Below are 14207 nucleotides of genomic sequence, written 5' to 3' on the forward strand. Positions count from 1 at the left end.
TTTTTTTTTTTTTTTTTTTTTTGTGCCATGTGTGGCTTCTCTCTCTTCAAATATCCTCCAATTTCATGGGCATTAAGTAGATGTCTAAACATTCACCAAACAGAATGGACTAATGATTTGGCTCATTGCCAACACAATACTTTATGAATACATCCCAAATGTCTAGGCTAATATGGAGGCTGAATTACCTTTACACCCCTAGAGAGGATGGTTCCTCCAAGTCAGGGTGGAGATTACCAGGGTAGTAGTGTATGGAAGCTCGCATTGTGGCTGCCTGTACGGTACCTAGACTGTAGATAAATACAGGACTTCAATTGTCATCGCTACAAGTCCTTTTACCATGAGTACATATTCACCCATAAATGAAAAAAGAAAATTTAAACTGTTGGCCTGAAACCTAGCTTCTTACCTAGCTTCTCTGGCAATTCACGAGAAGACAGAACCTATTTAAAATGGCACTGTGACACCTAAAGAATGCATGTTCCCAAAGCCTACAGAAATGGCCCCATTGGGGCTCATCTCAAGGGCAACTTCACGCTCTTTGCCAGGGAAAACTGACATTCTCAGCTACAGGAAACGATATGGATGGCTGTTAAACTGGTACATACATGTAAAGTTGTTTTTACAGCAAAGCTATTGAAGGCATTCAGTTTATCAGTCCAGAAAAGCCAAGAAGTTTATCGTTTATACCTACCAGTCATTCTGTAGATATTATATGTAATTTATTCAATTATAGGAAATGCATTTTAATACTTACTCCCCAATTTTTTGAAGTTCTCCACCCCTTCCAGTATATAGTGTCAAACACCCTTTCCACATGGATGCATACCTAGAAAAAAAAGAAACATCTGTTCTATGGAAATACATGTATTTCCTTCTACTTAAGTAAAACTTTATACTGTATTTTTTGTATCGGGATGTAGGTGGAGATCAAACTCTGCGTCTATGGTACTAAATCAAATACAATTAATCTAATTTTGATTAACTTGTTATTTACAAAGGAACAGTACAAAGAAAACTCTACTGCCAAATTCTGACATAATTATCTAAACTATAACAAACCCTAAAAAATAGAAAGTCTTTTTTGCAAAGCAAGCATTGTTATACTCCAAAGATCCCATCTTTAGTCAATTAACAAAAGAACTTTCAATTGAAGAGATTCAAGCAGAAATTATTTTTCAATCATAGAATATATAAAATCAAAACCAAGTGTTTACTTTTATATTCATTTACTTGATCTAAACAGATTATCAATATAATAGCTTTTCCTTCACCTCCATAAAACACATAGGATTCACAAGTTACTGAAAAATTTGGTAAAATTTAATCAAAGGCCTAAAAAAAAAATCACAAATCTCACCTATCTACCTTTCCAAACCTGCAATTCTTAGCATCAGCTTGGCTGAACAGATTATTTACTCTGATCAACTCTGAATGCAGACAGCATCATTAAATATTCCTACACAAAAATCTAATAAAAATGTAAATTAAACATTGTAAAATCAGTCCAAGGTTTGGTTTTCAGTGGTTCTCTACAACTACTATGGTAACTTTATGACTTAGAATGATAAATTATAAGGACTCCTGGGTGGCTTAGTCGGTTAAGCGTCTGCCTTCGGCTCAGGTGAGGACCCCAGCATCCTGGGATCAAGTCCCGCATCCCCACAGCATCCCTGAGCTCCTTGCTCAGTGGGGAGCCTGCTTCTCCCTCTGCCTACCACTACCCCTGCTTGTGTGCTCTCGCTCTCTGACAAATAAATATTTTTTAAAAATGATAAATTATACACTAAATATTGTTAACTAAGTACAGGTATAGTTCGTTTTTTAACATAGGTTAATAAATACCAGTGAGTTCCTCATTATACATTCCTCTTTAATAAGGGTTATTTGTTAAAGACTCCAGCACTCTGACAGTACACAAAAGGCAACTTAGAAGAAAAATAGTGCACTAATATTTCACCTCAGTAACGTAAAAGTTAATGCACGTTGAGAAAAAATTTGAAGTTACAACAAACATTTAACTTGTACTTGTTTCAGGAATGACATAACAATAGCAGGGTTTTCTGATAAACATATCAATATTCAAATTACCATTATTTGGATGTACGCCTTTCTTCAAAAACTACTTTTCTTAGATACAACCAGAACTGAAGGGCCTTACGATAGGCCAGACTCCGCTAGACATATTATTTTAGTAAGTAAGGTATAATTATTCCCATTTTACAGAAGAGGAAGTTACAGAAGTGTAAAAACCTCAAGGTCACACTGAAGTTACAAAATAATGGAGTTTCTTTAGCTTTGAATTTTCCTTTAAATTATATATTTTAAATTCTATAACTACTATATGGATCTTGATGGACATACCTGTGTATTTTCCATTGACTACAAAATATGAAATATTTGAAATGAGATGCTGTTTATACTGTACAAAATACTTTTAATCACTGGATGAGAAATACTTTGGCAACCAAAAAACTTTAATTATGCTAATCCTCACCACACCCTCATAGGCAGGAATTCTCTTTTGTGTAAGCTACAGATGTGGAAGTTTAAAAGACACAATTAGTGTCATAATGAGTCACTGCATGAGAATAAAATGTCTATGTTCTGACTCTCACTTCCTTCTTTGATGATACTCTGCCTCACTTCCTGAAGATGTTGTAAGGCCTGGAAGGTATTATCAAAGGGCTCTAACTAACCTCCATTCAGGGTGATCCAACACTTCTCTGAGATTCTATTTACTATGCCAACATCAATCTCTACCCACTTTTCCTATAGTTGTGACCAACAAATTATTACAATTCTATTGACCACATAACTTCCAAAATCCATTTCAAGACCCTTTTCTGGCCTTTTATCTTCCTAACTTAAATATTTGGTAAAATTCTAAAGGCAGTCTAATTACCAACCAAAAAAAAAGTTGTGCTAAATTATTTTTAAAAGCCAATCTGTCAACTGACTCTCTTGGATGGAGGTATCTTAGACATCTTCCTGCCAAATATTTTCTGCATATCATTCTGGTTTTTGTACTACACTGACCTTACAGCAGTAGGCACAGGAAATCATTTTCCAGAATGTGCCTTCCAGATATTGTGAACTTCCCTTAACTTTTACATTCGAGTACAGAAACTGCTAAATTGTCCAACTACAATTTTATGTCCTGCCAAATAAAATACTGGCAGGATTTCAAAAGCCACTAAAAAGGGGGAAAGGTTGGAAAAGAACTGACAACTATACTAAATAATTTATGAAAAAAATAAGTAGTACGGACTATGCTAATTTTATCACTTTACTAAAAACTTAGGAATCCCAAAACAGTACTTAACAATCTACCAAACCTGTAAACTGAGGAAGAGTGGGTTAAATTCCCGGGTGAAACTGACTGCTTTTTCTGGCAAGGGTGGTACATCTCAAAGCTGTCCACTATCCAAAATTAACATCCAAGGGGCTCAACAACTCCTTGGAAGCTCACAGAAAAGATACAGAACTCCAGAACTTGCCAAGGTTCCCCAGCCAATGATTCCGAAAACTGTTACTTAGGAAGCCTTCTCCCTCCTCCCCCTTTGGTGCACACCTACCCTCTGGTCAACCGAATAATATCCCCTGGCTGTATAAGACCTCCGATTTCATCCCACACGGAAATAGTGATGCTGCCCGTTTTATCTGCTACTTTGCATGATCTCACTTCATGTCCGTCTTTGGTTTTGGTCACGCGTCCTGTGAAGATTTAAAAATCACAAGGGGGGGTATTAGATAATGAGGACTTCCAGAAAAGCTCTAAACCCTCCTCCGGGATCATGGCGCAGTGGAAAGGTGGGAAGAGGTCGAGCCCCGGGTTTTCGCCGCAGGTTGGATCCGAGCCCCGGCGGGGGCCACCGGGGCCACGTGGAAGGGGGGGGAGGGGGAAACGAGGAGGAGGAGAAGGGGAGCCCCAGGCTTGCAGCGGCGGCGCCCTTCCCTCTTGCCCCAGAACGCAAGGGGGCAGAGGGGTGGGCTGCAGACCCCACTTACCTATCTCCAGGACAATAAAGACGACATTTAAGTTTTTCAGTCCGGGCTTAATATCTTTTATAAAAAGAGGTGGGTCGCTGACCCCATTCATATTGAGGCAGGTGCGGCTACGGCTGCGGAGACGCGGGTAGGCAGGGAATGGGACAAAGCTTCCCACCCTCCCGGGCAAGGGCGAAGGCGCAGGGGAGACTCTGGGCGGGGGTGGCGAGAGAACGGGCAGAAAGCGGTTAATCAGGGATCAAGGAAACCAGCCCAGACGGCACTGAGTCCAAAAAAATAAGAAGAAAAAAGGCTCACAAGTTTAAAAGAAAAAAAGACGAACCAGTCCGCACACAAGCCCGGCTCCCAACGGGGAGACCGTAAGGCAAGCGTGCGAACTGAACTGCCCCCCTCTTCTGGATAAAAAGAAGAGGAAAAAAAAGGCAGCGAGGGGACGTCTCTGCCCTGAGTCCACCTCACACTCACAACACACACACGCACACGCACACGCGGGCGCGCGCCCAGTCTGTCCCAGGCTTCGGGAAGGGACAGACTGTGACAGCGAACCCGGAGCGGAGACCTAGCAACCGCACACTCCGCGTCCCAAACAGCGACTGCTGAACGCGCCCGTGTGCCGGCTGGACCCCCACCCGGCCGCCCCGCCCCTTATGACGTCACGTGGCGTCGGCACGCCCGTCGCCGGGCTCGCCCGCCTTGTAGGAAGAGAAGCTAGGGGTCCGGAACAGGCCGGCGTTGCCCGCGCAGCCTCTCTCGCTCCTTGCCGGCTGTCAGCTCGAGCCCCGCCCCCTTAGCCTTCCAATGGGGTCTCGGCCCCGCCCCACCCGTCCCCCGCTTCCGCCGTCGCTGCGCTGCGTCCGCTTTGCCCTGCAATTTTCATTTTGCCGGCTTTTGGTGCTCCCTGTGCGGCTTTAGGGTGGTCTTGTTCTTTTCTTCGCTCCGAGTTCAGCCCTCCACCCGGGCCCTTTAATCCCTCTGTCCCCGCGGTTACAAGGAACAGTTGTTGTGTTTAGAACCCAATGGGTAGGTTAAAAAAAAAGCGTACAGTTGAGTGCAGGTTTAGGCCAGGGTGGCTTGTGGGGGTGGAAAGAAAAAAAAGAAAAAACAGGCTGGGATGGGTCCTCATCGTTAAGGCTGGAAATTTAGCACAAGAAGGGAACTGTAGATCAATTCAACCACTTATTTTTAAGCATATTTAAATTGAGGTCGGGAAGGGTGAGGTAGTTGGCTGAAGGTCACCCAGCAACTTGTGAGCAAGCAGGACTTCACAAATCATCTGACCTGGTCTTGCACTTTTCACTCTTAATACTAGGCAGATAGATAAGTAGTTAAATTCTTCACAGGTTTATTTTTCCTTACCTTTTCCTTCTCATACTATACCCTTGTCTCAATTTGCTTTTCTTCTCTCTTTTTTTTTTTTTAGTGGGCAAATTTTTAGAGCAGTTCTAGATTCATGGCAAAACTTAAAAGGAGAGTACAGAGATTTCCCCATATATCCCCACTCCCATCCTTTCCTAGCTTTTCCCATTATCAGGATTCCCCAGAAGAGTGGTACATTTGTTACAGTTGTTGAACCTACATTAACATATAATCACACACAGTTTATAGTTTACCTTAGGGCCCACTCTTGGTGGTGTATGTTTTATGGGTTTGGACAACTGTGTGAGCACTTGTATCTGCCATTATAGTGTCATGCGGAGTAGTTCCACTGCCGGAAAAATATGTGTGCCACCTATGCATCCTTCCCTCCTAATCCCTGGCATCCACTGATCTTTTTATTGTCTCCATAGTTTTGACTTTTCCAATGTGTATAGTTGGCAACAAATATGTAGCCCTTTCACATTGGCTTCTAGCACTTAATAATGCGTATGTGCTATCAATTTGTTTTTATGCATCCAAAAAACCATGTAACAGTAGTGGGAAACCCTGAAACATTATAACCTGAAAATAAAAATAAAATTTTCTTTATCTTTTTACCTCATGTAGTGAAAAGGGGCATGTGCTGTAGAAACAAATCTGGCCTCAGAGTCCTTACTAACTGTGTGACCTTTAGGACACTTGATTAAGCTTTGTAGTCATAAGTTAATAATCTGAAAAATAAAAGGATGCTCGCCTCAGAGAATTACATAGGATCAGAGATAATTGTCTGACTGGTGCCTAGGAAATAGTAAATACTCAATACATATTTCCCTCACTTATTTTTTTATTATTAAGGAAGAGAAAAACAATAGTAGCTTAAACTGTTACTTAATCCTTTCATCAATTCTATGTAGTGACTGCTAATTTTTATCCCCATTTCAGATGATGAAACTCACCAGAGACCACATAGCTAGAGAATGGCCAAATTCGGTTTTGAATCTAGGCAATCTTGACACCCCCCATCCAGAGCCCTCCAGCTTAAAGGTAATTTTTAGATTTAAACTGCAGTGGTAGAATTAAATGTTTCAGCATAAAATATATCTGTAAGGCTTTAAAGAATCATCTAATTAACTTTGTGATGGTAACAGAAATGTTGAGAAGAGTCAGAGAGTTTTCATGGCAGAAGCCTTAATTTTTTCTTGATTCTTACTGAATATTTTTAGATCAACCACCACTTCCCAAACATCTGCAAAGAAGTGGCATAGATATAATACAGCCTGAGAAGAGTTTCAGAGATAATCACATTAGCAGGAGAGACAAGACATTCTTAAGGAAGCAGAAGCTTCCATTTCATGGACAAATAAGGCCTGGAGAGCCAAAAACACTGATGTAATGCTGGAAAGTAGTGTAAGATAATATTAAAAGTATGATTTCAACATTAAATAAAACAAATGATGAAATATGTCAGCTAATGGCAGACCACATCCAACCTCAGGGCTCCCAAAGACTCCCGATTCAGATCAGAAGCTCTGATTCTACCAAGGTTATCTAGCAGGACTTGTTGCTTCGTTTAGATTTTCCTCAAAGCTATATTCTTCAATACAGGCAAAAACATTCTCACAGAAGCGAAATTTAACCGACTGAGCCACCCAGGTGTCCCTCATAGAAGGAATATTTAAATCAAACCTTTTTTAAAAAATTTATTTATTTAAAGGTTTGACAAGATCTTTAAAAGATTAACAACAGATAGGAGACCAGTTAAGAATGTTGAGCACAATCGTGGCCAAGAGTTTGGACAAAGCAAGTTGACCACTCCTTGCACCCTCGGTCATTTGTTCCCAGAAAGGGGATTAGATAGGGCTGCTCAGACTGATTTTACTGACATTTATAAAGAGGAACCAGTTAGGAAACCAAGCCCCACAAAAGCAGAAGCTGATGCTTAGCAGCCCAGCCCTGTCCTAACCCCACAGGAGAGAACTCAGCCAAACATCCACTTCCCCCTCTACCAACTCAGCTGTTCTCAGAAAGGAAATGGCAACCCAGTGCTTTCTCATTCACCAAAACTAAAGACAGTCTTGAGAAACAAGATGGTGTGGACAGTGCAGGAACTCTTCAATCCGGACCGATTGGTGTCAACTAACCCCAATCACTCCTTAAGGGGAGTAGTTAACAAAAAGAGAAAGGGGATGTCTAGAAAAACAACTATTGGCACTCAGATAATCATTCCTAATATACAATTCAGCAAAATAAACGAAGAGATCCCTGGTCACTAGCCCAGCCAGTTAGGTCATAATGATTATACTGCTGATTCTTTACTACATTCACAAGATTACTTCATGGTCCTCTTCCTTCTAAGACTTGTTCTTCAGTCCTTCCTCATTCTCAGAGACCAAACATAAACCTATGAGGCAATGAGGGGATTAGGGCCAGAACCTCAACATCACTACCCTGCGTAAAAAAAAAAAAAAAGATTATTTAGTGAGATCAAGTATAATACAGAAGGGTATCCATTAGAATCCTGTACATAAAGGCCTGGTTATCTGGGTCCTTACTGATAGACGTTTTCCTGTCAATTTTGCCACCACCCGCTACCCATGCTCACTGCCACGTTCTGGTTTCTGGGATCACAAAAGTCATTTTCACCTTCGTTACACTATCCATCTGTTCGAAACTATTACAACATCAGGTAAAGAGCTAACCAAGGTTTGTTTGAAAATAGACATCTTGTGTGGTGAAACTAACAATAAAAAATTCATATCAACTACAGTGTTCTTGTATTACAGAGGTAATCTACTTTGTAGCATAATTGGTGAGGTCAAAAAGAAATGGCCTTTTTTTAATCTTCTTAAAAAGATTTAGCCAAAAGGCTCATAAGTAGTGTTTAGTAATATTTACAACATGGCCACACAAATCGTCCCTACAATGATAAATGCTAACACACACTGAGCCTTTTCTATGTGCCAGGCATTTTATTACTTAGAAGCACTTGATACTTATTAATATATTATTTAATAATTAATACTTTGGAAGTGAATTTTCTCATTTTATAATAAGTTACGGAGCTGGGATTTAAAACCAAGTGTTACATGAAATAACTTTTTCTATGAAACAGGTTATTTGCCCTTAAAAGTGCACTTCTTTGGTTATCTAAGTGGGTAATTGGATTTTTTTGAAGGCTTTGTAGTTCACAGTGATAAGTGCAACACCAGGTTATTTAATCCCTGATGTCTAATTGTGGTGGGGGCAGTGAAGTCCACTGGTGAGGAATAACTTTGTAGTTTCTCTTGGGGAGAAATGCATCCCTAAGTAGGTTAATTCAGCTCAGCTATATTATCTTTTTAATGATAGCGTGAACAACTTCGGTTTCTGTGTTCTAAAAAGTTTCTTTCAAGTGCACCATACGTCTAAGTGGCTGCTTGAATTTATTATTTATTCAGCTGAGAAAACAAATATTAATGGCAGCTGAACTAACTCAGAATTAATAAAACAGAAGTATTTCTGTATTGGCAGATTTGTCTCATTGGAGTATGTGTCATAATCCTCATACTTAAAGGGATTTTGTAGAAAAGGCTACGGATCACACATCCAGAGAGCTGACCGAGTTCCGTAGGATCAGAAGTCCTTTCTATACTGTGTGTCTAGACACTTCAAAAAGAGTTACTTGACTGTTGCTGATGTTTCTGATTGTCCTATGTTGCTGTAGGGGGAGTGTTGATGTGCCAGCCCAAATCCCTGTGTGGCAAGCAAATCCCCAATGTAAAGTGGAATGTGGAGGTAGGGCCTTTGAGAAGTGATTAGATAAGAAGGGGGAGCCTCAGGGGCTCCTGGGTGGCGCAGTCGTTAAGCGGCTGCCTTCCGCTCAGGGCGTGATCCTGGCGTTATGGGATCGAGCCCCACATCGGGCTCCTCCGCTAGGAGCCTGCTTCTTCCTCTCACACTCCCTCTGCTTGTGTTCCCTCTCTCACTGGCTGTCTCTCTCTGTCAAATAAATAAATAAAAATAAAATCTTAAAAAAAAAAAAAAAGAAGGGGAGCCTCATGAATGGGATTGGTGTCCTTAGAAAAGAGACCCCAGAGAGCTCCCTCACCCCTTCTGCCATGGGAGGACACAAAGAAAAGATGCACCTCAGTGAACCAGGAAGCAGGCCCTTACCTCAGACACTGAATCTTCCAGGGCCTTGATCTTGGACTTCCCTGTCTCCAAAGTGGTGAGAAATACATTTCTGTTATTGATAAGCCACCCACTCAATGGTATTCTTTTAAAACAGCCCAAATAGGCTAAGACGTATGTAAAAATAAATAAATCAGTGATAGTTTTAAAAACCAACTCTCCTGCTTTCAGAATCCTGTTCCTTAACATGCTCTAGACGGTCTGACTAGAAGCATGTAACAGGTTCCGCTAACGTCATGCCTGACACATGTTGCAGTGGAGGGCTTGATGACTCTTTATGGAAGTTTTTCTTATTCTCTTGGTTTCTCATAGTAAAAATAAATATCTTTTCTTATTTCATAGCATTATACAGCTTACACACTTCCTCTCCTTTCACACACAGGCAAGCACACACATATACCAATATATCACCTGGAAGAAACAGCCACTGCTTCCATACAAACCCCTAATTAAGAGCATTTTCCATGTGAACATAGAGTGTCCCAGTTGGAAGAGTGTTTACAGATAATGTAGTCTAACCCCACCTTTTTGTAAAAAAAAAAAATGTATATATATACATATACACACACACACACACACACACACACATATACATACATACACACACGCACACCCAGAAAGGTGAACAGGAGTACCACTACAGCCCCTAATGAATTAAGGCTCTCAGTAATAATCACTATAGGCTGCTAATATCATGACAAAGGGGACAAGAGTCAAAACAATGAAATCAGAATCTCTAAAGTTAGACTCAGCATCAATATATGGTAAAACCCCTCAGTGTACCACCAAATCAGAGCCACAGCAGGTTACAAGAGACTTTTTTTTTCCAGAATATTTTCCTTATTTTCCACATACCTATTCTGGAACAGTATCTCCCTTATTCTAGCTTGGGAAATCCTGCACTGAGATAAGCTTCTAGAAGTGAAATTACTGACTATATAGTTAAGAACTCTGACATGTATTGTCAATTGACATTTTAGAAATTTTGAAGAGATTTATCCTCCCTTTTGCCCTTTGTATGTTCAACAAACCTAGTTTATTAATTTATTCAACAAACTGTTATTGAACAACTACAATGTTCCAGCACCGAGACTGCATCAGTAAAACAAAACAAAACAAAACAAAACAAAAATCCCTAACTTCATGAAGCTTGCGTCCTAATGGGAGTAGACAGAAACAATAGAAAAAAATAAAAAAATAAAATTATATAGTATATTAGAGGGTGATGAATACTATGTTGAAAAATGAAACAAGGGAGGGGATAGGGACTTAGCAGGAANNNNGACTACAGAGAGTGGGCAGGGAAAGTGATATTTGAGTAAAGATAAAAAGGAGAGGAGGGAGCCGTTGAAAAGGCTCAGGCTGCCTGCCTTTTTCTAGGACCAGTAAGCAGGCTGGTGACTGAAGCAGAGTGAGCAAGGAGAACGAGAAAAGGATGAGGATGTGGAGGGGGCATATCATATAGGAGGACACTGAGTTTGACTCTGAGACAGGACTCCGTTGGAATGTTTTGAGCAAAGACCCAAATCAGACTTAACAGGATCACTCTGACTGCTGGGTGAAGAACAAAAGGAAGCAGGAAAAATGGTTAAAAGATTATTATATTAATCCACTTGAGCTATGTCGTGGCTTGCACGAGAATGGGAGCAGTGACGCTGGTAAGGAGGGAGAGCCCACAGGTTTGCTGTCTGGCTATAAGCAGAGTTTGGGAAAATGAGATGAATAAAATCTGACTTCTAGATTTTCGGTCTGAGCAACTGGAAAGCAGGTTGTCTGTCATTCACTGAAATGGTGAAGACTACCGAGCGGACGTGTTGGGGGAAGATCGGGAGGGCCATGTTAGACAGGAAAGGCTGTGAGGCAGGAAGAATACAGGAAGGAGAGTGGTGTCCTGGATGCCAGGTGAACCGAATGTTTCTGTGAAGAGGGGGTGATTGTTGTGTCAAATGCTGCTGATAGATCACATGAGATAAAACCTGAGGGCTAATCATTAGGTTTAGCAAAAAGGAAAGTCAAGGCCGACTTTGACAAGAGCAGCTGCACTGGCGTTGGTGAGGGCGAAAGCCTGAATAGACTGAGTCAAGAGGTAACGGAAGTCGAGGAATTGGAAATGGTAAAACAATTATACCCAACTCCTTCTAAGGGGATCGCGGCAGAGCAGAACAAAGGGGAAATAACTTGAGGAAAGTAGGACAAAAGAGATGTTCTTTTAAAGATTGTGTTTATTTATTTGACAGAGAGCCCAAGCAGGGGGAGCAGCAGGCAGAGGGAGATGCAGTCTCCCCACTGAGCAGGGAGCCCGATGTGGGACTTGATCCCAGGACCCTGGGATCGTGATCTGAGCTGAAGGCAGACACTTAACCGACTGAACCACCCAGGCATCCCAAAAGAGAGATTTTTTAAGATGTGAAAAATAGTATCATGATTGTAGGTTGAAGAGAATGATTCAGTAGATAGAGGGAATTCTGGAGACACATCCTTGTCCTTGAGTAGGTGAGGGGGGGGAGGGGGAGAGAGCCTGTGAAAGGGTTGATGGGAGCAGAGAATATTCTTCTGGAACAGGAAGGGAGATGCTAGTGGGCGGGGTGACTTGGTGGTGTGAGTGTGTGGAAATCCTCTTCTGGTTGTTACTACTTTCTGTTTGTTTGTTTATTTATTTATTTATTTATTTATTTATTTAAAATTCAATTAGCCAACATATAGTACATCATTAGTTTTTGATGTAGTGTTCAACAATTCATTGGTTGCATATAACACCCAGTGCTCATCACATCACGTGCCCTCCTTAATGCTACTACTTTCTGAGTGAAATAAGCAAGTCTCCATTTAGAGTGAAGATGGGGAGAAGATGCTTTAAGTTTGAAGTATGGAAGGGGTATGAAATAGTTGTTAGGGAATGTGGGAGAGTGAGTGAACTAGGGAGATGGGTTACAATTTTACAACGGGACTAATTGCTCACTGGAAGACAATGAACAGTAAATTTAGAGTTAGACCACCGCACATAGTTTTGTATTTTTTTCTTCAGACACATTCATCTGTGAAGGTTTGGGCACAGACTAGGCTGAGATTAAGATTTAACCAGTATCGAAGTTTTGCCAAGTGACAGTAACGCTGTTTTTTGCAGTTTATGTTGTACAAATCTTTCCTGGTTTGTGACTTGCCTTCTCCTTTTGTCTCTCTATATTGTTTTGAACTACCGTAACTTTTTAGATGGTCAAATCTATTATATTTTTCCTATGGCTTCTTCCATTGTTTTTTTGCTTGAGGGAGCCTTTCCTCAAGAAGGGATGATATAATCTTTCTTTGTACCTTCTCCAATTTTCTATGCTTGAATTTTTAACTCTTTAATCTATCTGTAGGTATGCTATGATGCAAAGTTCTAAAAAATAGTCATCAAAATTTCCTTCTTCTTCACATTAATTATTAAAGAAGCAATTCCTTATCGTTAAGTTTGTAATTTCTTTAAAATATGTTACCTTATTATTTTTCTATATTTTATAAATTCTCGTTCCAGGTTATCACTTCTGACTTATCTGTCTATTCCCAGTCCTTACCATGCTGTAACAATGGTATGTTTATAATTCTTCAGCATCTGATAAGGCAAATACCAACCTCCAGCCTCTTTTTTATAAGTATTCTTTAACCATTCTTACTTATTTTTCTAGAAAATTTTGTCATGATTCAAAAACAGGCTCCTCTTAGGGTTTGTTTGGAATCAAAAGAAGCCCCAAATCTTAATTTGGGAAATATCAATTTCTTTATAATATTTAAATTCCCCATTCAGGAACCGTGCTCTGATCATCTTTTCTGGTCTTTTAAATTGTACTGGGTTGATAACTCATTCATGTTTTTATACACTTCAAATCTCCCTGAAATATAATTTTACTTCGATTTTGATTTAGCTAGAATGATTCCTCAAGTAAATTCCCTGGAAAGAAAAGCAGAAGGTAACTTTCTGATACTTTACATAACCAAAAAAAAATTTTTCTCATACACATATGATATTTGGGGCAGATATAGAATCTTCAAATTATAATTTTTTCCTCTTAATATTTATCACTGGGTCCAATGGATAGAATGTTCCTTGAAAATACTACTACTACTGAAGGAAAAAAATGAAAAACAACCTAAATGTCAAAAAAGAAGAGATTTATTAAATAAGTTAGTGACTAATTAGTAGGGAAGTCTATCAACTATTTTTAAAATGAGATAAATATATGCACATGATAAGATTATTTGGGAAAAATGGAGGGGCTGCATAACAATATATATACTATGATTAGATTTTTGAAAAATAAAATCCTATGTGGATATATATTGGTATATCTATTTCCATTTCCATTTATCTGGAAGAACACACATCAAATATTAACAAATCACAATGGATATTAAAATTAATGTGTGTGGGAGGAACTTTCACTTTTTTTATATACTCTAAGTTATTTGAAGTTTTAAAGTTATGTATTATTCTTAACCAACAGGTGTACAGTTTTATACAGCCAATGTACATACTTACTTCGCCTTTTCCCAGCCTAAGCTGTCAACCACACTCCCTGCTACAAACGCTGGGTTAGGTGACTCTTTTATTTGAATTATAAAACTTTTCGCTTTAATTGATAATTGCCTATTTATCTTTTTTTTTCCAAGTAGACTGAAAAGTCAGGTATTTC

General features: G+C 39.8%; 1 protein-coding gene across 4 annotated transcripts in view; it reads right to left on the reverse strand.

Moving 5' to 3' along the window:
• The window catches only part of NABP1 (nucleic acid binding protein 1), a 10301-nt gene extending 5661 nt beyond the window's left edge, over window positions 1–4640 (reverse strand). For 2 of the 4 annotated variants that reach the window (XR_005838017.1, XM_008687282.2), the window contains exons 1-3: window positions 4012–4638; window positions 3579–3717; window positions 758–829 (exon numbers count right to left, since the gene is read on the reverse strand). Coding sequence is in view for 2 of the 4 variants with exons in the window: in XM_008687282.2 (XP_008685504.1) it covers window positions 758–829; window positions 3579–3717; window positions 4012–4102 (302 nt within the window). In the remaining 2 variants the exon portion in view is untranslated. Of the gene's footprint in view, window positions 1–757; window positions 830–3578; window positions 3718–4011 lie in introns of all 4 variants that reach the window. The other 2 variants (XR_567584.2, XM_008687281.2) reach the window with 2 other exon arrangements.
• Between the last annotated feature and the right edge of the window lie 9567 nt (window positions 4641–14207).

This window comes from Ursus maritimus, unplaced genomic scaffold (genome assembly GCF_017311325.1).
Source record: "Ursus maritimus isolate PB19 unplaced genomic scaffold, ASM1731132v1 scaffold_1, whole genome shotgun sequence".
Lineage (NCBI taxonomy): Eukaryota > Metazoa > Chordata > Mammalia > Carnivora > Ursidae > Ursus > Ursus maritimus.